General features: G+C 41.1%; 3 protein-coding genes across 3 annotated transcripts; 1 reads left to right on the top strand and 2 right to left on the bottom strand.

Moving 5' to 3' along the window:
* Nucleotides 1-1,649: 1,649 nt before the first annotated feature.
* dnmt1 (DNA (cytosine-5-)-methyltransferase 1) lies at nt 1,650-6,991 on the top strand (the record flags this gene model as incomplete). The annotated part of the gene is made up of 17 exons (XM_010777492.1): nt 1,650-1,786; nt 1,870-2,071; nt 2,155-2,288; nt 2,381-2,560; nt 2,654-2,878; nt 2,987-3,179; nt 3,408-3,498; nt 3,588-3,728; nt 3,836-4,118; nt 4,225-4,366; nt 4,898-5,064; nt 5,144-5,321; nt 5,449-5,644; nt 5,725-5,888; nt 6,140-6,256; nt 6,519-6,612; nt 6,700-6,991. Coding segments are annotated over 17 exons (2,682 nt in total), but the record flags the coding sequence as incomplete, so codon positions are not given.
* A 2,688-nt stretch (nt 6,992-9,679) lies between these two features.
* eif3g (eukaryotic translation initiation factor 3, subunit G) lies at nt 9,680-13,450 on the bottom strand. The gene is made up of 10 exons (XM_010777474.1): nt 13,337-13,450; nt 13,198-13,244; nt 12,490-12,578; nt 11,476-11,535; nt 11,279-11,383; nt 10,931-11,126; nt 10,696-10,812; nt 10,458-10,594; nt 9,882-9,988; nt 9,680-9,794 (listed from the first exon to the last, which is right to left on the bottom strand). Exons 1-10 carry the CDS (start codon nt 13,357-13,359, stop codon nt 9,779-9,781), a joined length of 897 nt encoding a protein of 298 aa, XP_010775776.1. The 5' UTR covers nt 13,360-13,450; the 3' UTR covers nt 9,680-9,778.
* A 1,542-nt stretch (nt 13,451-14,992) lies between these two features.
* LOC104950896 (suppressor of SWI4 1 homolog) lies at nt 14,993-21,848 on the bottom strand. The gene is made up of 14 exons (XM_010777493.1): nt 21,630-21,848; nt 21,141-21,311; nt 20,896-20,997; nt 20,730-20,780; nt 20,361-20,531; nt 20,073-20,149; nt 19,757-19,864; nt 19,506-19,629; nt 19,341-19,419; nt 19,019-19,148; nt 18,727-18,890; nt 18,221-18,640; nt 18,120-18,164; nt 14,993-16,034 (listed from the first exon to the last, which is right to left on the bottom strand). The coding sequence occupies exons 1-14, from the start codon at nt 21,642-21,644 to the stop codon at nt 15,100-15,102; spliced, it is 2,592 nt and encodes an 863-aa protein (XP_010775795.1). The 5' UTR covers nt 21,645-21,848; the 3' UTR covers nt 14,993-15,099.
* Between the last annotated feature and the right edge of the window lie 1,577 nt (nt 21,849-23,425).

Consider the following 23,425-nt stretch of genomic DNA (forward strand, 5'->3'; position numbering starts at 1 on the left):
GGATTTCTCCGTGCTACTCAAGATCGGCCTCTCCCGACTTAGTGTCTGATCAAGCTAGAGCACATCTCCAGTCATACGGTGAAGATGGTCAGTAAGCTTTCTGTTCCATGTTGAGGAGTGGTCTGTGACTTTCGATTTCTTTATTGCTTCCATGCTTGACGGTGCAGTGGCTGACTGGTTGTAAGTGTCACCAGCTGGTTTATCTTCAAGAAGGCGGCCGGCCTAGGACGAACGCACATCAAACAATTCGGTCATTTGTACTACTGTACATACGGAGAGGAGTATTTCATGTCCCGCGATAGGCGAAATACCTGCCAATCGATCCGATTGTCGAGATGAATTCACGGAAGGACAGGCGGTCCGTATGGCCGCCCGAAACAGATGAAGGAGTTCGGCGGACCCATAGTGTAACCTGCTGTCTAGAGTTCTGACGACATGCTATCAGCCTTATCATGACCGATAGGGTTTGGTGGTTGGCTGGTGTCTGATAGGTTTAATCGAATGGGAGCCTAGCTAGCTTCGTGTGTGTTTATTTCTACCATTGTTTTTGTTGTTGCCGTGTTGTATGGTTCAATTTTGATTGGGGTTGGTTGTTTATTGTATGGTGTTGTCGAGTTTGGTTTGGTTTTGGTGTAGTATTGTAAATTTGTTATGTTATGTTTGTTGATTTTTTCCAATTATCTTGTGATGTTTTTTTCTGTTGGCGTATAGTTAGATCATCGTTGTAGATTACTTTCAATCCATGTATTTCTGGTTTTTATCTGACTTTTTTTAGTAAATAGCGTCGGTGTTCGCGAAGGATTTGTAAGATATTCAATTTATTGTTATGTTATTAAAGCCTTGTTGGTTGACGTGATAACCGCACATTGTGTTACTTGTTGGTTGTGAGAAAACGTCGCCATTGTTTTTTTATTTTTTCGACGTCTGACCGTCAATGTTTTTTCTTTGTACTGTCTGTAGAAGTTGTAACGTCTATTCTGAGTACAAGTCAGAGTAGTGTTTATGTCATTTATCTGTTTATTCTATCTTACTTGTTCGTCATTCATCTTTATTAATTGGCCAGTGTTAGGACCGGCGTAAATGTATTTGTGTTAGTTATAAAACGCTATGTTGACTTTAGGGTGGTGCTTCTGCAGGTGTTTTATTAGGTTTGTAGTATTGTATGTCGCAACGGAGCGTCCACCTCTGGATATAACGGCTTTGCAAACATTACATGTTGCTGTATTGCTTTGCAGTGAATCGAGAGAAAAGTATTGCCATACAGCAGACATATTGATAGTTAGCAACAAAATAGTTAGCACTAATTACCCGGCCAGAGACCAGACCGCTCAACGTTCGACTGCTTGCTTGTTGCAAACTATGGCATGGAATTCTTGAACGGGGGCGTGCCTAGGCTACTGTGATCACTGAGATGGCCCCGTTTAGGAAATCCATTCCACATCTTGCAGTAGCAAAGCAACATACCAGAACCGTGCACGGAGAATCTTTTCAGCATAATGTGTGGATCGGAAATCTAGGGGTATGGATCGGAAATTTCCGATACGTGAATTACGTTGATATCGGAACCCGATACCGATACTGGATCGGATCGGCCCCATCCCTAAAAGTAACTAAGTATTTGTTTGCGCTGTGGTTTTATATTAAATGTATTTTTCTCCAACCCCCTTCAGACCGAGGGAAAGAAGAAATACTACAGGAAGATCTGTGTGAATGATGAAGAGCTGGAAGTGGGCGACTGTGTCTCTGTTTCCTCAGAAGACCCCTCAGTGCCCCTCTATCTGGCAAGGTAAGACATCTTTAGACTTGATGGACTATGATAAGGTTTTGTAACTTTGGCTCGTATGCATCTAATGTTGTGTTTAATGTCAGGATCGCATCACTGTGGGAGGACCACACTGGGAAGATGTTCCATGCCCACTGGTTCCTTCGTGGGACTCAAACCGTGCTGGGAGAGTCTTCTGACCCGCTGGAGCTCATGCTTGTGGACGAGTGTGAGGACATGCAGCTCAACTATGTGCAAGGCAAAGTTAACGTCATGTACAGGGCCCCGTCTGACAACTGGTTTATGGAGGTACGTTAACTTCACTGCACGAACATTTGAAATGTTTTCTCATACATGTTCTCATGCTCACATTTATTTATTTATTTGATCAGGGGGGGATGGATGAGGAAATCAAGGTGATAGAGGATGACGGGAAGAGTTTCTTCTATCAGTTCTGGTATGACACAGACTACGCTCGCTTTGAGTCTCCTCCCAAGACCAATCCAACAGAAGATTGCAAGTTCGGGTAAGCACCAACCACATGTATTTGCACGAGTTATTTATTTTCTGTCATGTTTTTTTTACCCTTCGTTGTGGATTTGTCACCCTCGCTCTTAGGTTCTGTCACAGCTGTGCTAGGATTAACGAGCAAAAGGAACAGAAGACCCCTCGTGCGTTTGAACCCCTGCTGGACAAGGAGCATGACTCTAAGGTTTGTTATGCCCTGGCCTGCTATAAGGGGGATCAGTTCAAGGTGGGAGACGGCGTCTACCTGCATCCTGACGCTTTTAATTTCAGGTGAGTGAAGGCAATCCAAATGTTTAATATACTCAAACTTGTACAATTACAAACCTGTATACGAGACTCGCTGCCTCTGTTCTCGACTCTCAGTGTGAAGCCAGCCAGTCCCGTGAAGCGCTCCCATAGGAAACAGGATGTGGACGAGGACCTGTATCCAGAATATTACAGGAAGTCCTCCGACTACATCAAGGGATCCAACCAGGATGCTCCAGAGCCTTTCCGCATCGGTCGCATCAAGGAGATCCTCTGTCAGAGGCGTAGCAACGGGAAAGCCGATACCTCAGAGGTCAAACTGCGGCTCTACAAGTTTTACAGGTAAAACAAATTGCAACTAAATTGGTTTTGATTCAGGGTTCTTTTTTTTCTTTTTTTAATGTAACAATTGATTTCTCAGAATGAACTAGCTTTTGAATCCTCTCCCAGGCCTGAGAACACTCACAAAGGAGTCAAAGCCAGTTACCACACAGACATCAATCAGCTGTACTGGTGTGATGAAGAGGTGACGGTCAGCATGACTGAGGTGCTCGGCCGCTGTCAAGTAGAATATTCAGAAGACCTAAATGAGTCAGTCCAGGACTATTCCAGTGGTGGACCTGACCGCTTCTACTTCTTGGAGGTACATTTGATCATATTTGTTTCTGTTTTCCATTTGTTAAAGTTGGCATATCTTTAAATAACTCTCCTTACTGCGAGCATGTTGGTGTTCACACTGCATAGGGAGGAAACGCAAAGCTACAATATCCAATTAACATTGCATGAATTCACTGTATATGCTGCACTGTAATGATATATGAAAACAGCTTTCAATGATGTGTCTGATCTTATACATGTACCGCTCTCCCAGGCCTATAACGCAAAAACAAAAGGTTTTGAAGACCCTCCAAATCATGCTCGCTCAGCTGTCACTAAAGGCAAAGGGAAGGGCAAGGGCAAAGGTGAAAATCCCTGATTTAAATTAAAAGAAAAAGATTCCTTGATCTTAATATTGTTCAATATTGCTCACTGAAAATGCTCAACTTTATAGGTAAAGGCAAAGGAAAGGCTGCAGCGGCACAGGAGCCTCAGGACTCTCAGAATGACGCACAGTCACTTAAAGTGCCCAAGTACCGCACGCTGGACGTCTTCTCCGGCTGCGGAGGCCTTTCTGAAGGCTTCCACCAGGCTGGTAAGTGCTGGATCTGTGCCACCCATTTTCACACGCATAAAATAATGGACAACTGTAATTGTATCCTTCAATGTAATGCTGAAAACACGACTGCTGGTTTGTTTCAGGTATGAATGAGACTCTGTGGGCCGTAGAGATGTGGGAGCCCGCCGCTCAGGCCTTCAGGCTCAACAACCCCGGCACCACAGTGTTCACTGAGGACTGCAACGTCCTGCTGAAGCTGGTCATGTCTGGTGAGAAGACCAATTCTCTCGGCCAGAAACTACCCCGGAAAGGAGACGTGGAGATGCTGTGTGGAGGCCCTCCCTGCCAAGGCTTCAGCGGGATGAACCGCTTCAACTCTCGCACTTATTCCAAGTTCAAGAACTCGCTCGTGGTCTCCTATATCAGGTCAGTGTCGGACCACATTCTCATCTTGACCATTTGAGATGTATTGTTGACATGAAGTTCACAGCAGTAAGTGCACCTTTTGAACATGCGTTTTCCTTTCTTGCAGCTATTGTGATTACTACAGACCCAAGTTCTTCCTGCTTGAGAATGTGAGGAACTTCGTCTCCTTTAAAAGCTCCATGGTTCTGAAGCTGACTCTACGCTGTCTTGTGCGCATGGGCTACCAGTGTACTTTTGGTGTCCTTCAGGTGGGTCTGACTATAGGGACGCTTTTCCTTCCGGTCTGGACTTAATGACATTCAAAATAAATTGTGCTTCTGACTCTTGGCATTTCCGGGGATGCCTTTCCCTCTAACATGGTAAACCTCCCAGCGAAGCATATCAGCACAGTGCCTCATAACTCCTAATGTATTTGACTATTTCATATTCTGAGTAGAAGCCAACAGGGAATTTCTTCAAATGTGTACAAACCTCCCCTTTGGCCATCTTTAAATTCAATGCAACTGTGACCTCCCAAAACATCTTTGGCCATAACTCAAAGAAATCAGATGCTTAGATTACACACAATGGTCTAATTGTAAAGTGATCACATTTTGGACCGACCCAACTTGACTGGCTGATGGCGGATCGTACTGTGTATATGTGATGTCATATAGAAGCAGACTAACCAATGAATCTCCCATCCAGATTAATGAAAAAGATAGTCCTGTATGCCAATGTTTATGACTGCAGAAGTCTGCTCCATCACTAACGTGCTGAACGCCCCCCCCCCTCCTCAGGCCGGTCAGTACGGCGTTGCTCAGACCCGCCGCAGGGCCATCGTCCTGGCTGCGGCTCCTGGAGAGAAGCTGCCTCGCTTCCCTGAGCCGCTGCATGTGTTCGCTCCTAGAGCTTGCTCTCTCAACGTGGTGGTGGACGAAAAGAAATACGTCAGTAATGTCACAAGGTAATGAAAACTTCCCCTACAGTACTATTCTTTAGTGTAATTCTAGATCATACATTTAAATGTAATGTTCTGTCTACAGAGGTAATGGAGGAATCTACAGAACCATCACCGTCAGAGACACCATGTCGGACCTGCCAGAGATCCGCAATGGTGCAGCATCGTTGGAGATTTCCTACAACGGAGAGCCTCAGTCCTGGTTCCAGAGGCAGATCAGAGGCACTCAGTACCAGCCAATCCTCCGAGATCATATCTGCAAGGTGAGCTGTCTCTCTTTATATAAATATTCATCTTAACTTGATGTTAATGTTGGATTGTAACGTTATCCTACTTCTGTAAATGTATGTCAAAGCTATGTTTGTAACAAGAGCTCTTTGTTGTTGTCAGGACATGAGTGCTCTGGTTGAAGGGCGAATGCGTCACATCCCGTTGGCGCCGGGCTCTGATTGGAGGGACCTGCCCAACATGGAGGTCCGTCTGAGAGATGGCACCATTTCCAAGAAACTGCGTTTCGCGCACCCAGATAAAAAGAACGGCCGCAGCAGCACCGGGGCCCTCAGAGGGGTCTGCGCGTGTTCAGCAGGTATAGAGCTTGTGTTTACTACTTTATTAAGGATTACATTTGCAGTGTGGAGGCATTTCTGATCATGTTTGTCATTGTAGGGACCCCCTGCGACCCTGCAGACCGGCAGTTTAACACCCTGATCCCCTGGTGTCTCCCCCACACCGGGAACCGCCACAATCACTGGGCTGGACTCTACGGCAGGTTGGAGTGGGACGGCTTCTTCAGCACCACGGTTACCAACCCCGAACCCATGGGCAAGCAGGTACCTCAACTTTCTATAAATAAAATCATTTATAAATACACTCCCTTGAAACATCCTGCCTTTTGTGTAGATTGGACAAAAAACTGAGTTCTGTCAAATTAAGAGTTGTCTGGGTTACCCAAATATCAGAAATTGCTTAACATTTTTACAATTATGGACATTTTACAAAAAGACGTCAGTGCATTTGTCTTTCAAGCCCTGGATCAGATATCCTGTAGTTGCATCCTAATCTGAGCGTGTTTTGTTTTCAGGGCCGCGTCCTGCACCCTGAGCAGCACAGAGTGGTCAGTGTGAGGGAGTGTGCTCGCTCTCAGGGATTCCCCGACACCTACCGCTTCTTTGGAAGCACCCTGGACAAACACAGACAGGTAACTTTCCTTTAAAGCAGGCAGTTGGGAAATGGTCTTCTTTTTTATCCTTCGGTTCCTAAATGACACCGGCAGCTCAGTTTTGTGTGTCCTGCTGTTCATCAGGGCTTAAGGTCTGGTTAAAGACCACCAAATGCTGTGGGTCAGTAATTATTCTGAGTAGACCAAGGAGACACGTGCAGGACATTTTGGAATTGCATTTATCATGTCGCTAGTAACAAAACTACAACAGAATGCCAAATGTTGTTGTTGTTTCTGCCAGGTTGGAAATGCAGTGCCCCCCCCCCTCTCCAGGGCCATCGGCCTGGAGCTTAAGAAGTGTGTCATGCAGAGATTGAAAGAAGAACAAGCATCAGGTGAGCCATCCATTTTGAATGTAACTTTCCATGATTCACCTGACAAGTGAAGATGCATAAATCCTTATCACCTTTCCTTCTCTGCAGAGACTGTCAAACAAGAGAAGATGGAGGCCTCTGATTAGTCCCCGGTTCCATTTCAAGCGAGATCTGCTCAACAAACCTGATGCTGCGTGTCAGGGATCATTTGTTTTAAATAATCTGGCTTTTAACTGCGTCACTAAGTGGCTGCCATGAACATTCAGTGCAGTGCCATTCCATGTTTGTTTTTAAACTGTGCTTTTAATCATTGTGTTGAGAAAGGTACACTTCATTTGGGATCAAATTGTATGTAGTTTTTATATGTGTAATATTTCAAATAAAGCTCTTATGAAATGTACTTGTGACTTGCATGAGTCTGTGATCCCCGCCTGGCCTTGCTGTCTTTAAGAGGCTGCCCTCCAGCTAGAGTGAACTGGGAAGAGCTGATTATCCACATTTACAGACACTGCTTGACCTCTCACTTCAAAAATATCCTAAGAAGGGTTTCACAATACCTACTTGCCTACACAGTGCATCAATTGGCTGTGATTTGGAAGTTTAGACGTGTGGATTTAATAACCCCATCTGTTTTCATGTGTGATGTTAGTCCCCAAAGTAGCAAGAACATTTCGTTTTTAAACTTTAACTCCTGCAAAAATTGAGTTGTGACCCGAGTTAATCACAGCCTAATGATTCTTTATAATCTAAGCTTCAAACTGTGGGCATACAGTGGATATATGGATTAACAAAAATGTTAAAGGTTGAGCAGTTTGCAGAACACAAGGCATCAATAATAGAAAATGTCAACCTTTTGAAACAACCATATTTTTTTGTTTTCTCTCCCATTGAGTATATCCAAGCATTAATCCTTTAAAGCAGGAGTGTCAAACTTGAGGCCCGCAGGCCAAATCAATTGTATGTGGCCCGCAAGAGTGTGCAAAGAATAGAATATGTTTGTTATACGGTTAGATGCCGCTTTACAGAAGCACGTTGTCTATAAACTACATGTCCCATAATGCATCTCATTTTGTGACATGCGCACTGAAGAGTCTTGCAATTATTTTCCCTAGACTTCTGCTTTCAGACGTTAATTAAGTTTTTACTCTACCCGATAATCCAATACATTTTATATATTTATAGTCTTAAAGTTACAACTGGCCCTTTCCATAAGGAAGAAAAGGAGGGATGAAACCCTCTTTAATGGTCACACATGCAGAGCACAGTGAAATTAGTTCTCTGCATTTAACCTTTATATACACTGAACAAAAATATAAATGCAACACTTTTGTTTTTGCTCCCATTTTTCATGAGATGAACTCAAAGATCTAAAACATTTTCTATATACACAAAATAAACATTTCTCTCTATTGTTCACAAATCTGAGATAGTGAGCACTTCTCCTTTGCCGAGATAATCCATCCCACCTCACAGGTGTGGCATATCAAGATGCTGATTAGACAGCATGATTATTGCACAGGTGTGCCTTAGGATGGCCACAATAAAAGGCCACTCTGAAACGTGCAGTTATGCTTTATTGGGGGGGTCCGAAAACCCTAGGGTTAAACCCTAACCCTAACATGTCACCCATTGAGCATGTTTGGGATGCTCTGAATCGGCGTATACGACAGCGTGTTCCAGTTCCTGCCAATATCCAGCAACTTGGCACAGCCATTGAAGAGGAGTGGACCAACATTCCACAGGCCACAATCAACAACCTGATCAACTCTATGCGAAGGAGATGGGTGACATGTTAGGGTTAGGGTTTTTTACCCAATTTGTTTTTATAGGATATGTACATTTCGGTTAACCGATTAACCATTTTTTGGGGGGTCGAATATTNATCAACAACCTGATCAACTCTATGCGAAGGAGATGGGTGACATGTTAGGGTTAGGGTTTTCGGACCCCCCCAGAAAAGCAAAACTGCACGTTTCAGAGTGGCCTTTTATTGTGGCCAAACTAAGGCACACCTGTGCAATAATCATGCTGTCTAATCAGCATCTTGATATGCCACACCTGTGAGGTGGGATGGATTATCTCGGCAAAGGAGAAGTGCTCACTACCACAGATTTGTGAACAATATGAGAGAAATGGTTATTTTGTGTATATAGAAAATGTTTTAGATCTGAGTTCATCTCATGGAAAATGGGAGCAAAAACAAGTGTTGCATTTATATTTTTGTTCAGTGTATATATACACAGTCTATGCATTTAACCCATCCTAGTACCAGGAGTCTAGTACTAGGAGCAGTGGGCAGCTATTGCACAGCGCCCGGGGAACTGGCAGGGTGTCAGGTGCCTTGCTCAAGGGCACCACGGCAAGGCACGAGGTGAACTGGGACCTCTCCATGTAGCAGTGCACAATCCATATTTAGGTCTATTCGGGGACTTGAACCAGCGCCCCTACTGACTGAGCCACTGCCAGAAATGCTGATGTGGCCCACAACTAAATTGAGTTTGACACCCCTGCTTTAAAGTGTTATTGAAGTAATGTAAAGATGAGCAGGTAGTACTTTGAGTTGTTGATCTTGAGGGAAAAACAGCTAAGACTACAATAAATACAATGCAGCAGTCTGTTACTGTCTTAAATACCAGTATGTCACAATAAGCACTGTTTCAAAGGAAATATGCTACCTACATTTTAAAGATTTGATTTACCAAAGTGTTTTGTCTGGTCTTAACTGGTTGAATCAAACACATTTTTTATATTTAATGAAACACCAGTCAGAATACTGTACTGATATGGCTTGAAACAAATCACTCTTTCAATAACTGCTCACCCAAAGTTCTGCTTGAGGTTGAGGTTTAATACATGCTATCTTCAGAGTTGAATAAGTTGTATTACAATGCAGAACAGAAAGCAGACGCATTCTGTGGCTTGAGTGGTAAGAATCTGTGTTCCCTTTCCTTTAAAAAGAGTGTATGAAACACTCTGCTTTTGCCAGTTCTCAGTTGGGTCTACTTAATCTCCAACTATAAGTGAAAGTTCAGTAAGAGTAAAGCCTGCTTACAAATGTGCACACTAGAAGAAAACAATAACAAGGAAATGGTGATGACAATTGTGATTCTCTTTATTTAGGTAATAGCCATGTTTTACCAAAACCATAAAAGCTGGCGTCATCCTGGAATATATTCTGATGGAATCCTCAGTTGTTTGACGGTCTGCAGAGAGAAATAAATAAGGTTGTTAGCAAGAATAAAAAACAAAAACACATGTAACACTTATTTGACAAAACTGAAGTTACTTACTTGGCCCATTCAACATTGAGAATAAGATGATCGTATCCAAATCCTGACACTCCTGCGATGGCTCTTGCTGCATCCTCCCGGCGGTGGAAACTGATGAAGGCGAATCCCTGCAGAGAACAAAGTGGGCGGTTGATCGATGGTACAACTGTAACCGGCTGTGTTTCTGACCATTATCATTTCTATTGAATTATAACCATCATGTTTAGGTCATAATTATCTTCAAACAAAACACAAGTAAGAGACTATATAAAAAAAAGACTATATACATCCAGCTTACATGCAATTAAGACAGAGAAACATTTAAAAAAAAAAAAAGGTTCTACTGTTTTTATTGCTCTACTAGTTAGTCCATTTGTTTCCTAAATTCTATTTTGTGTGATTATTTCTTAGTACAGTTGCACTTGTAAATGTAGAGTTTTCTATATAAAATAGAAATGTTTAAAATGGTCATTGTCATCTTTGCGAAAACTCAATAGTACATACTTTGAGTGACCACTACAGTCAAAATAGTCTCTACAGTGTCGATTGTTTTTGTAAATAGCAGGTGTGTTTGTGTTGTTGAGGCTCAGCACTGACCTTGGACTGCCCAGTATTCTTGTCCTTGGCCAGATAGATCCTGGAGATGGAGCCAAATGGTCTGAAGAGCTCCTGCAAGTCCGTCTCGCGGGTGTCCTCAGACAGATTGGTCACACGAATAGTGGCATTGTCATCAGCTGTTGGGGGCAGAAGTACATCATCAATAATGGGCAAAGCTTTGTTGATGAAACATGATTTATGTATAGAATTGGCATATAGAAATTCTGATTTAACGTACATCCTCCCCTCCGGTTGGGCTGCATGGACTCCCCTCTCCGCGTGCTTCCATCCCTCAGGCTCGGGGGGACATACTTCCCAGTCTTGCTCTGCGCAGGCTGTGCCGGCTCAGGCTCTCCTGGTGGGGCAACGGAGAAACAGGCCATATTAGTCATGACTTTAGAAAGGTCCAAAAACCAAGTGGATCAGGAATGACAGATCTAAATTTGAATGATTTGAATAGCGTGTGGATGTACCAGAGCCAGCAGGCTTGTCCTTGTCTGCTGTGGAAAGCCCAAGCTGCTCAGCCAGCTCCTTCTGCATGGGGCCCAGGGTGTCCTTGTATGGACAGCGGGTGGTCCAATGGTCGCCTTTGCAAATACGGCAAGACACAATCTTCTGTCCTTTCAATTTGTTCATGGGATCCTCTTCCTGGTCTTGGGCATTTAAGTCCTGCAAGAGGTAAGATGAGAAACTCAGTAACAAGCATAACCAAGAAAATAACAAATTAATACTGTATTAATGCATTTCAGCATGTTTTATGTGGTCCTCAACACATCACTAAGCAGCAGCACCACATTTTATAAGTCCCAAAGCATACTTGCCTCTTTGCTGGAGATGAACACCATGAAGACATCGTCACTGACTGTGGTGGTGGCAACATTGGGACCTTTTGCATCAAACTCAGAGTTGCCAAATTTCTTCCAGTTCTGAAACAATAAAACAATATCAGATATGGACCCTGACCTAACCCAAAATCTAAATCAATTCGAAGTGAAGGCAAATAGACGTAAATGCAAACCTTTCTCCTTGCAACAGCTTTTGACGCTTTCCTTGTCTCGATCTTGAAGGTCCGCACAATCTTGGGGACAAATAGGCAAGGAATGCTAAATCCATTTAATATGTAAAAGAAGCAAAATGCTTGTATTTCTGTGTTGAAACTACTGCGGTACTACAGTTTAAAGCTTGTATAGTATTATATAATCTCTTTCATAGCGATGACAGTTCCAGTTCAAAATTATTAAAAATAAGCAGTTGACAACTGTGCCCAAAAAAAAAACGTTCTTAATTTATCTTGCCGATTTCTATTCAATTGACATTCAATTTCTTGTAACGTATGAAGAGAACCAACGTGTATAGTTAGATGACTACTTGATTATTACAGTACAGCTTATTTTAACAGCATTTTCATGAATTAGTCTACAACCATACAAATCCTTTTTTATGGGAAATGAACTCCTCTGTACCATAAGGTCTTATAGCCAGGGGTGCACATAAGTGGTACGCAGGTACGCATGCGCGGCAACAATCTGAAATGCGTACCGTCACTTGTGTCACAAAGCGCATTTGCGTACCGATGTATATGTGAAGCTTTTCCATAAGGCGGTTAGATCACCGGACGACGGAGTCGGTCTCCGTGTGCAAAGACAGGGCTGCTGTTAACGTCGGCCTGTACAGCAGCACTGCGCTAAAACAGCTGATCACAACGTTCACACGCTCTGTGGTCACGAAGCTCTGCACTCTACTACTACCCCCCCCCGTTGACATTCGCGATACAGAGGGCTTCATCATACTCCACTAGCACCCCCACCCGCTGATATTCGCGATACAGAGGGCTTCATGGGAACTTTGAGGGAGCCGGAAGTTGGAGTACCAAACACTGACTCCAGGTACTCATCTGAGTACCTCACTGAGAAAGTTGTGTGCACCCCTGCTTATAGCAGATGTCAAAGCCTGTTATTCTGTCAAAGCACTGCAGCATTATGAACAATCTAGACAGATGCAAGAATGTATACCTTAGTGAAGCTCAACTTACCTTAAACTTCTTCCCATCATCATCTATTTTATATTCCGTGATGGTCTTAATATTTCCTTTGATGATTTCCTTGGGAGGGGGTAGTGTGCCTGATAAAAGAATATACAGTCAAGTTAGACAAGCCAGAGGGAAAAGTTAAACGATGCACTCTTGTAAGAGGCTTTGCATGTGTTGGTCCACTACAAAATGAACAAAACGTTTATTTGGCGACACTTCACTGTCCTATGCAATGCAGGACACATCTCTTCATCACATCTCCAGCTCTGAACTAATCTAGGACTTGCTTTACAACCAAACGGAAAATGCGTATGCTTATAAAGACAGTGACACGTTTCTGTTAGTAAGTTTATTTCATAGATGTTTACATATTACAAAGGTCTGGGACGAGGCTATCTTGCTAACTTTTAGCCATCTTGCCCTTAGCAGTGTATGACACTGCCTACGTCACTGTCTAGCATATGTCGACTAGCTACACATTTCATCAATACAATCATTATTGTATGTCAGTGACGCAAACGTAATAACCTAGCCTTTCGAACATAATATACCCGTAATATACAACACAGGTACGTTTATTTTTTTCTCTAGTATTAAAGCCAGCAACCACGTGGAAGTTGAAGCCGCCTAGCCGGCCTCCTCCTCCGGTCACAGGACTACAAGAGAGGAGCTAGCTTTAGCTAACTAAGCTAACTAATGTTAGCTCCTTACCTTCATCTACTTCCTCCTCCACCTGGTCTGCCCAGCTGGGCTTGGAGCTGGAAAGTACAGATTGAAAAGCAACATTAGATGTATCGATAAAGACCTCTCACACAAGTAGAAATGATGAAATGTTTATAATAGCACTCACTCGTCGTATTCCATCGACGGCATCCTCTCGGCTAGCTTAGCTTCAGGACCGTAAAGAGCTGAGGAGTGCTAGCCGAGGAGCGTAGTCGAGCCGCCAATCCTAACACTTCCGGTTAAACTTCACAATAAAAGGACCGCGTCTGTTACATTTAAGTTTCACAATAAGAGTCCTGTTGTAGGGCTGACAGAAAGTAATGTGTAATCATCATGCCATATTTTCTTTCAGATTTATAATTTGATGAAGATGTTTCACATCGTAAATATTAGTGATGGCGAAATGAAGCCTTATGAAGCAAAAGGGTTCATCTCATGAGGCTTCATCATGGGCTTCATTTGAACCATAGACTGTATAAAGATTTGAACACAAACCCCCTGTTGGTCAAAGTGTGTAAAACAGGCAGATTGGACATCTCAACAGTGTGCTCTATCTCATACTGAGTTCCCTTAGGAAGTGTTAGTAAAGCCTTAGAATAACTCTAAACAACGAACATAAAATCACATTTTCATGTTAACAATATTGTTTTTATTCCAGTTGAATGATTGTGATTGAAAAGCCTAAGGAGGCTGGTAAACATTGCAAAGAGGGATTTGTATTCCTTAATAATATTCGTAAACGTAACCATGTTGTAGCCTGAGAAAGGCGAAACCATATCAAAGAATACATTTATTAACTACATTATCTCATTTAGCTGTAGCTTTTATAAACAACAAAAAATAAGTATTGTTCAGTCGTTGAACCAGGGACCCTGCGGTCATGAGTCAACTGCTTTCCAGCTGAATCTCACTGAAAACACTGGATCATATTTATTCCTGTATTTATTCATGTTTTTATTCCTACATTTATTTATGCTTGTATCCATTTATACTTATGACATGTTCCGACCTCTATATAAGTGAGGGTCTGGGCTCTCTTGATTCCTTCGTGTCACCGGGCCCCGGGTACAGGAAGGGTAAATATGGTTCTTATTATACATCCATGGGTATTATGAGCGTTGTGGTTCAACGGTTCAACCGATCTGAATCGCTTCCTGAAGCAGTCACGTGGTATCGACAGGCAGCGAGGCTTCGTTTGTCATCGATGACGTCACTGGCCCAAAACGATACAAGCCTCGATACAAGCTTCACAAGCTTCGGGGATTACTCGACACACGAAGCCTCGGCGCAATACGTAACATCACTAGTAAATAGGTTTGATATAGGTTGGACTATAGAAAGGAATAGGGACAGTAACCCTGAGCTCCCACTCAGACACCAAACAACTGTTTTATCTGAGAAGTGTTTTATTTTAGGATTTCAGCTCACATTTTCAGGGAGATAAAGAAAAACTATTTCTGCTGATATGTTTTATGTTCCTACGATTCTGTGTATTATGTTTTTTTTTGGGTTGTGGCTATCTGAATACCTTATACTAATAATATCAATTATGTGATTAGGATATCATAAATCGACATCGCTTCATTAAACATTTTGAATAATTCATCACAGAGATAACTGGTTTGATTTAATTTATTACACAGATTTTTAAACTTTATTTATCAAAAGGTCCACTGTTCAATCATGTAAAAGAGGGGAGTTTGCTCTCTAATGAAACGTACTGCTACCAACAACGCTGACTTGACCCTACAACAACAATTCATTCTTTATTTCAGATGATTTATTTTTGTTTCAAAGTTAATATAAAAAGAAATGTCAGCATTAACAACGCACAAAATAAAAGCAAGTTTTACAGCATGACATTGTGTGGATTATCAAGCATCAGCAGCTCTACTTTCTTATCACCCCCAGCTGTTTTTCCTCTGAGCTCTTCCCACAACATGCTACTCTTATACTGTCAAACAAAGCCATGTATAGGATGGGATGGATACACATGTTCAGAGTTGCAAGTCCCTTGGACACCTGATACATGTCGTACACCAAACATGTTGTTTGTTTATTGATTTTCAGATACAAGTAATAGATATGAAGGATGTGGTAAGGCACAAATGAAATGGCATACAGCACAATCGCTGATCCGACCAACAGGCCTATCTTGCGTTTCTCCAGGGTGGTTATACTGACATTTTTCCAAATCACTGAAATAAACACACAGTAGGAAGTGAAAGTAACAACAAAGGGAAGAATGCAACCAAACACAGCAAGGAATATTTTGTAGTAGAAGTAAGGACTTTCATCATTGTGAAAGGAGGACACACACAGAGTGTTGTTATTGTGCAAATTGACGTTAACTGAGGCAAATTTCAACTCAGGGCAGGAAATGAGTCCCACAACAACCCAGATGATGACACTTACGACCTTGGCGTGTGCAGGCTCTACATAGGACCGGGTGAAGAAGGGACAAGCGATGGCCACACATCGGTTCACACTTATCGCCATGATGAAAAAGATGCTTACATACAGGTTACAGGAGAAAAGAAACCTCTCGATTTTACACAAGGCATCACCGAACACCCAGTGTTTCCCCAGGGAGTAGTAGACTATCAGCAAAGGCAAGGTCAGGACATACAGCAGGTCACTGATGGCCAGGTTACAGGACAGGACCACCCCGGTGTGCCAGTTCCTTTTCTCTCTGACAACCAGCAGCCACAGGGCAAACATGTTTCCTGCCAGGGCCACGATGAACTCCACCCCATACATCGAGGGCAGCAGAGCCACTTGAAACCCCTCACAGTTAAAGGAGTTATTATCCATCTTCATCTCAGCTGAAGGTTATTTTATTGTCGAGCTTCTTTCACACAGATCGTACCAATGCTGTAAATTGAAGAATGTTTATTCAGTGACTTGCAATAAGTCATAATCTCTTTTTGTACGTTTAAGTGCACTTCATATTTGTGAAGTTAAATATAAGAAGGACATCTATGCAGATAACCATTTTTACGATATTAAATGTTCTCTATATCTCTATGTCTATTTAGAAAAGAGGACATTTAAATGATGAAAGCTTTATCTTACCGAAAGGATTCGACTTGCAGCGTTCTGTAAAGTGGCTCATAAGATGAGAGTTCATTCCCTTTGTGGTATGTATCTGTAATGAAACTGACAAAAGGTTATCCACCATCATAATCACTTTAGGCATCTAAATCTAAGATGAGAAATGTGAGTTTGTCACGGAGGGCTTTTATCAACCTCAAGACACTTCCTCTTACACACACGCAATTTGAAGAAGTAAAACTGAGGACACACATCCGATGCAATTGACAGACACGCTCGCAAAAATAGCCTGCAGTTTTAAGGTCACTCATGGAGTGATCAATTGCTTTTTTAGAAACCATGTTCATATTTGAACAGATAACTCATACAGATTACAAAAGGACCTCAAAAGTACTCTTCATAATCATTCTACTAAAAGGACTATTCAAATACAAACCTGCATTCACTTTGTTTGAATACTTTGATTTGGTTAAAGATAAGTTGTCTTGTTTAAACTATGTTACTATTTCCAAAAACCTCTTGAACAGTATGGATATACCTCTTTTAAGTAACTAACTTTTATCTGTGTAGCCTAGTTGTTGAAAGTCATCAAATGTTATTACAAGCAGTCACGAGCCACTATATTTATTGTGAAGTCAAATAATAATACAAAAAACTGATTTGTGTGTTTTTTATAGAGGCTGCTGCCAGTCTCTGCCTCACTCCCGTAAAACATTTTTTTTTTTAAATATCAATCGGACTAAAAAAATGTACATATGCCCCCAGGAGCTGGAACAATTGTAACAGCACATGGTCAATTGTCTTCCGCGTTGGTGAAACATATTTTCAATTAGGAAGGCTTTTTAAACCGTAATTTACATGTTCTGTGAATAGAGTTTATAGACTACTTAAAATCCGTGCGAGATATAAAATAAGTCGAAGACATGTAGGTCTACGCATTTCGCGGTTCCATTTTGTACTTTGGTTTGAGACAAACTCGCACTTTGAATAAGTTGCATTTACTCTGAAATACATTGAAGTGAAAGAAGTGAGCTGCTATATTACCGTGTCATTTCCTATATCCTATTAAATGCTTTCCATAAAAACGCACTAACATAAAACCAGTTTAGTTTTAAACATCCAAAAGAAGATAAACGCCTGGTGTGCTATACAATTTCCCCCCAATACAGTAACCTATAGCATACTGATCAGATATAATGCTTAGCTACTTACAATTCATTCCTCAAATGAAGGCACGGATGAAGAATCAGCGAAACTAACTCAAAAGCAAAGGGTGCGACCTTTAGGGATCGAGGGGGTCCTGAATAAGTCGAGTGACCCGGAAGATCAGGTAGTGACAAAACCTGAAGACACATTCTTAAAATGCTGAGTTTCTGCAATAAACGCGAGTTGTAATGGTAAATCTGAGAGCTTTTCAAATAGACCTCATGCATCTATCACATTATAATTATTCATATCTTACCCAGCACTTTAAATATTATAGTATTTTATATCCATTGAGTCTACTTTTATTTATTCTCTTGGCCTTTTTAAAAATGGCATGTCGCAATGAGTTTCTTTTGCACTGTGCTTATGCTTTTATTTGTGTTGTTCTTTAAATTATCTTGTTTGCATGTGGTATATAATAAATACAAAACGTTGCTTGCCTTATGGAATGAAAATGTAAAGACACTCAAATTATTACACAAACCTGAAGGAAAATAAATGACTGCACTGATCACCTGAAGAGTACAATACAATTCACCAAGTCAATCGTTTTAACATTTTATTGAACAGGAACAATTTCAATATTCATTTATACAGTGTGAAAAATATAGAACATTCCTCTGCTGATTTTCAGCAATAAACAGTCTCACAAGCATCACTCTCTGCTGGAGGCACTGGTGGCTCGCTGTTGCCACCTGGTGGTCAAGCATTATAAACACATTTAATGTCCAGAAAGAAGAGGGAGGGGCTCAGCCTTTTCCCTTCCTCTGTTTGAAGCCTTGCTTTGCTCCTGCACCTTTCTTCCTAAAGGCCGAACTGCTTTTTGGACCTTTAGAATTGAAAGATCTGTCCTTATTTTTGTTTCCAACAAACGATTTGTTCCCTTCAAATCTCTTCTTCCCACCAAATGATTCCCTATCGCCAGTTCTCTTTGCTCCGAATGACTTTCCACCAGGACTCATTTTCCTTCCATATGGCTTCTCCCCGTCCCCTGATTTCTTCCATCCCTTTCCAGTGTTCCCGTCTCTCCGATATCCTCCTGGACCGTTTCTCTTGGGTGATTTAGAATCTCTGTCTTTTCCAAACGATTTACCGGGGGACATTTTCCTCTTCTTTGCAGGTCCATGAGTCCTTTCTGAACTATGCTTCCTCTTGGTACTTGGGAACATGTCTGAAATGTAAAAAAAGTATTGTCAATAAATAAACCAAAAAAGACCCAGGAGCATATATGGTTTAAAGGACAGCAATTATGTTCACCTTCATCGGGATCCTGTCCTACAGCCTGTCTGTAGTACTCCACCTCATCATCAGATTCAACAGCAGCCAGCCGGTCATCTTGGTTCCCAGGATCCTCTACCTCACTGTCCTCTTCGGCCTCCTCTTCAGCACGTTTCTTCTTGATGCCTTCCAGGCTCTTTTTCCTGTTAGAGGGTAAAGAAATTCCATTTAATACTTTAACCACATTAAACATTGACAAACGTACACGGTCATATTCTCATGTTGTCAGCTCCATCTTAAAAACTCATTAAAAAAAAAGAGAATATATTACTTGTGGTCTTCTCGTTTCTCATTCTTATGAGCAACATCTTGCTCCTGCTTTTTCCTGCGGGCCTGCTTCTGTTTAAGCTGGGCCTCCTTTCGTTTCAGGATCTCCTTTATCTCCTCTTCCGTCTTTGAGACTTGCAAACACAGAAAATAACTTCAAATTAAAAGACAGTGTATACCCAGTGTACATTATACTGTGTACACTTTGGATGCATCAGTAAGCGTTTACTTTTAGAGATAAATCACAGAATTCATAATGATTTTGTCATCATGTGCATCTGAATATATCAAAGAAAGGTGAATAAAAAGGACAGTAGTGCACTCACTCATGGTGTGATAAAGGACGTTCCCATCTCCCATGCCTTCTTGTATCTTCATCAGCTGCAGGCTCATGCGAGGCCCAATCTGAGGAGAACACAGTGCAACAATTCAGGTTCCAATCAGGCACCAAGATTGTTTTTGTTTGTGCTTTACTTCCTCAGGATACTCACCTCGGTCAGACGGACTGCGCTCTGCTGGGAGGCCATGTTGCCTCGGCCAGAGTAGACCTGTGGTAGTTCAGTTATGTTGTGCTCCCCGTCTTGCTCTGCCTCACTTTCTGAAAGGTTTGCCCCCCTGAGAGTTGTAGACAACACAATAGTTGATCAGATTTAAATCATCAATTCTGCAGAAGGAAACAAACAACTTGAATCCCTGTGTTAGAACAGCTACATCTCACTAAGCATTTTGAAAAGGACCTTACTTCATCATCAGCTCACTGATATCCTCAAACTTGGCCATGTTGGGGAACCTCTCCTGCATCAGCTTTTTGACTCCACGGCTCATTCCCACAGGGACAACCTTCAGGCTGCTGCAGGTTGGAAACGTGATCACGTGGGTCAGTCTAACAATTACTTAAATAAAAATAAATATGGTCATTGTGTTGAGGCCCGTCAGTGCGTTTACTTTGAACATACATCACTGAACAGTCATGTCGAAATCTGTCATCATGTGAGCCCAACATCTCTGCTGTTAAGCCCTTTGCTAGAGCAAACAGGGCAAAAACTAAAAGTACTTACTAGTGACGGAATTCTATTTCCTGGGTCTCTGGGTTGTAATTCAGCAGCACACACCTCTTGATATTGTTGAGGCTTACCTGGAAAACAACAATATCTTTGTTTTTGGTTGCAAGAAGTATACATTTTTACAGTGTTGAATGCTCATAGATTTAGTAATCAGATAGCGTTTACTTTTGATTCATCTTCAAAGGAAATCTCAGAAGACTATACGATCATCATGATGCCAACAGGGCTTTAAATCTTGAGTCAACCACAAAAAGGCAGTATTATTGTTAAAAAGAAACATACCTTGTGCACATTAATGGAAGGAAACATGTTCTGGAACATGGTGGCCATGAGTTTAACGTGCATGCCATCAGATCCAAAGTTGTTGAGGATTAGTAGAGGATGATGTGTGAACTGCTGATCGTGCATCCTGTGCTTCTTCAGAGATGAAACCACATCTTTGACAAGGGAGTACTGAAAAGTTTTATAAAAAAAAAAAAAGAGTCCTCAAAAATGTAGGGAAACATTTAAGTGTTAAACTTTACATTGCCAGTTTGGGCGCATCAGTGCGTTTACTTTGAAAACATCACTTACAGTCACATACTAAATTGTCATCATTTGAGCCCATTTTCCTTTTGTACTTCTATTTCAAGGATGAGTTCATACAATTACCTTCACTACTTTGAAATTAAGCATTGGACCTTTCGGAAGTCGAGCCAGTCTCTGAAAGCACAAAAAAAAAAATTGGTTGGATGGGGATCAGGCTAATCATGACAAAACTGAAAAAGTTCCTCAGCACCCGAGAGCTGTTTTTAAAAAATAGGTTATTTAATCTTACCAGGTTTACACAGGTGGGAGTTTTGCTGAATATCATGAAGTGTGTTACTCCCAGAGGTCCTGCAATAGCCACAAAGTCTTTCAGCACATTCTTTTTCCTAACCTGGTAAAAGGAAAAAACAACATTAGATATAGTTGAAGTGAAAGAGCAGAGGAAATGACAAAAATACTTGCAGATTAAAAATATCAGAAAAAGCTCATATATATACACATTTAATTAAAAATGCTCAAATAAACCCCACCGACCTTCAGTGACTCCGCAGTGTAGGGCTCCATGACTCTCCGCATATCCTCGATGAGCTGACCCACGTTTTTCCCGATCTGTCCCCGGTTAAACACGAAGGAGTGGGGGATAGCTCCGTAAATCTCCTCGGCCACATGGTTAGCTGTGGCTCTGGACTTCTTTTGGTTCTTGGTCTGAAAAAACACAACAGCAATATATTAATTATAATGAATACATTTAGTTACATGACACTTGACAGATTATTGTTTGATTTTGCTTTGAATTACGATTAGAGTTTAGAGTTTAATTAGATTTTCTTTTTAAAAGTAAGCTGACGTACACGATTAACTAGCTCTACTAACAGTTATAGTTATACAAATCCACCACAAACTGAGGTTTATCCTTGTCGTATAACATATATCACATGTTTATTCATTAAATAGACTCAAATATAAATACAAGTTTAGCTATCTTTCCTTAAGGCTAACCCATGCGCACAGGCCGTCACTTACCTTTGATTTCCCCATTTTTCAACGAGATGTAGAGCAGTTATATTGAGTTAACAATAATAACATAGATAGTTGCAACACTATATTAATTATATCGAAACAAGTACGTTCATTACGACCGTAAAATGCAATCAACAACAATTTAAACCATCGAGGCTTCAACTGCGAAGACAGCGCGACGTCTTCCACATGGTGGTTCTGCTGGTGTGTGTCACGCACTAATGTGTCCGGGGTGGTTGCTCACGTGTTTTGAAATAGTTCCTAGAGAAAAAGGGTCCGCGTCCCTCAACATGATCAGAGAGGTAGATGATAGTAACCTAGGCAATTTACACGTTTTAAAATAAAAGTACAATGAAAACAAAAAGACCGCTTATAGTTACAATTGTGCCTTTGTCATTCATTGCACTATCCCAAGTAAGCCACTTGTTTTGCCATTTGCAATTTTCAATAAACATTTGGAGTTTTAGATTTGAAGCAACAGCAAACAATTAATATTTCTTAATGAATAACAATTTTGTTCAGTTGTGATTGCCTGCTGCATTGTTTAAATTAATATTTAAGCAAGTGTTTTAATCATGCAGTTCCACATTATGATAACTAGAGGGACACCTTCATGCTTCATCTCGACCAGCGATGAGGAGGTCACTAATGCTTCAGGTTTATGTTTTTCCATTTATTTAGTATTCTTTTTTTGTGTCTTAATAAGCCATTAAGAATTGTATGAACACATTCCAGGTATTAAGAGGAAAGGAGAGTTGTCTGTAGAAGCTTTATTTAAAAGTGGCAACAGAGAACAGGGAGGTAAAAATTAAACAAAGTCAAACAAAAGCTATGTTTTATTTTAGACTGTTAAGTACAGGAGGTATTGAAATCACAAGTTGTAATTATCTCCTTAAAATGGCAGCAAGGTTACATTGTCAGCTGCTGTGTTACCACAAACAAGAATTTAATTTTAGGTTTCACACTTCCACCCCATCATTGAGGGATCTTTGACATGTCTGTAGTTCTGTTAGTAACAGCTATTACAGCTTACAAGACTGCTGAAATATCAAAGATAGCATTTCAAGTGTTTACCGACAACAATGCTGGCCAAAGAACATGGTGCAACACCAGCTTCACATGCAAACACCTAACAGTTGTCCTAGCAATTTAAAAGTCAAAAGTATCTGCTGCTTTTTTTGTGTTTTTTTGTTATCTCACTCACACCATGTCCGCACCCAAAACTGGATGTGCCTTCATATGACATATTGGGTGTGACCAGTGCAATAAAGTTGAATCTCCCCGATAACATTTATTGCATGAAATGGATTTCCCTTTTGCTGTTGTATACTCTAGGTCAGTGGTTTTCAAACTTTTTTTGGCCAAGTCACACCTAAGACCAAGCCAAGATCTCAAGGTACACCTATAATCATATCCGGTCAAAATACCCTCTATAACACATAGTATCACTGTTATCACTCTGTGAACACGTTTTTTAATTTATTAATGCAAAACAAAATATTGACAGACAATTATATTATTTAAATAATCATTTATTAACAAAATAATTTAAGAATCCATTTAATGAATTATTGTAAAATTGGGCCACGTTAAAGTAGCAACACACCCAACAGTACATTTATATTGACATACAACAGCAATGAGTTGAAAATAAAACGTTTTCTACTAAAGTTGTAAAGAAAAAAGATGCATTGAGAATGAAAATGAACTGGAATGCACAAACTGAATACAGACAAATCATCAACGCAGTTTAGAAAATGTTTAGTTGTGAATTGAAAGCTACATTTAGATCAACCATC

Source organism: Notothenia coriiceps, unplaced genomic scaffold, assembly GCF_000735185.1.
Source record: "Notothenia coriiceps isolate Sejong01 unplaced genomic scaffold, NC01 NC01_scaffold00018248, whole genome shotgun sequence".
NCBI lineage: Eukaryota > Metazoa > Chordata > Actinopteri > Perciformes > Nototheniidae > Notothenia > Notothenia coriiceps.

What these genes read in the sequence shown, in the direction of transcription:
- eif3g (XM_010777474.1), bottom strand. Translation starts at nt 13,359, where the DNA reads ATGCCGTCGATGGAATACGACGA. An exon ending in CCGTCGATGGAATACGACGA is followed by an intron (nt 13,245 to 13,336) that starts GTGAGTGCTATT and finishes TGTACTTTCCAG; the next exon opens with CTCCAAGCCCAGCTGGGCAG. An exon ending in AGAATACTGGGCAGTCCAAG is followed by an intron (nt 9,989 to 10,457) that starts GTCAGTGCTGAG and finishes TGTTCTCTGCAG; the next exon opens with GGATTCGCCTTCATCAGTTT.
- LOC104950896 (XM_010777493.1), bottom strand. An exon ending in TTAATTTCAAAGTAGTGAAG is followed by an intron (nt 20,532 to 20,729) that starts GTAATTGTATGA and finishes AAAACTTTTCAG; the next exon opens with TACTCCCTTGTCAAAGATGT. An exon ending in AGGACAGGATCCCGATGAAG is followed by an intron (nt 18,641 to 18,726) that starts GTGAACATAATT and finishes TTTACATTTCAG; the next exon opens with ACATGTTCCCAAGTACCAAG.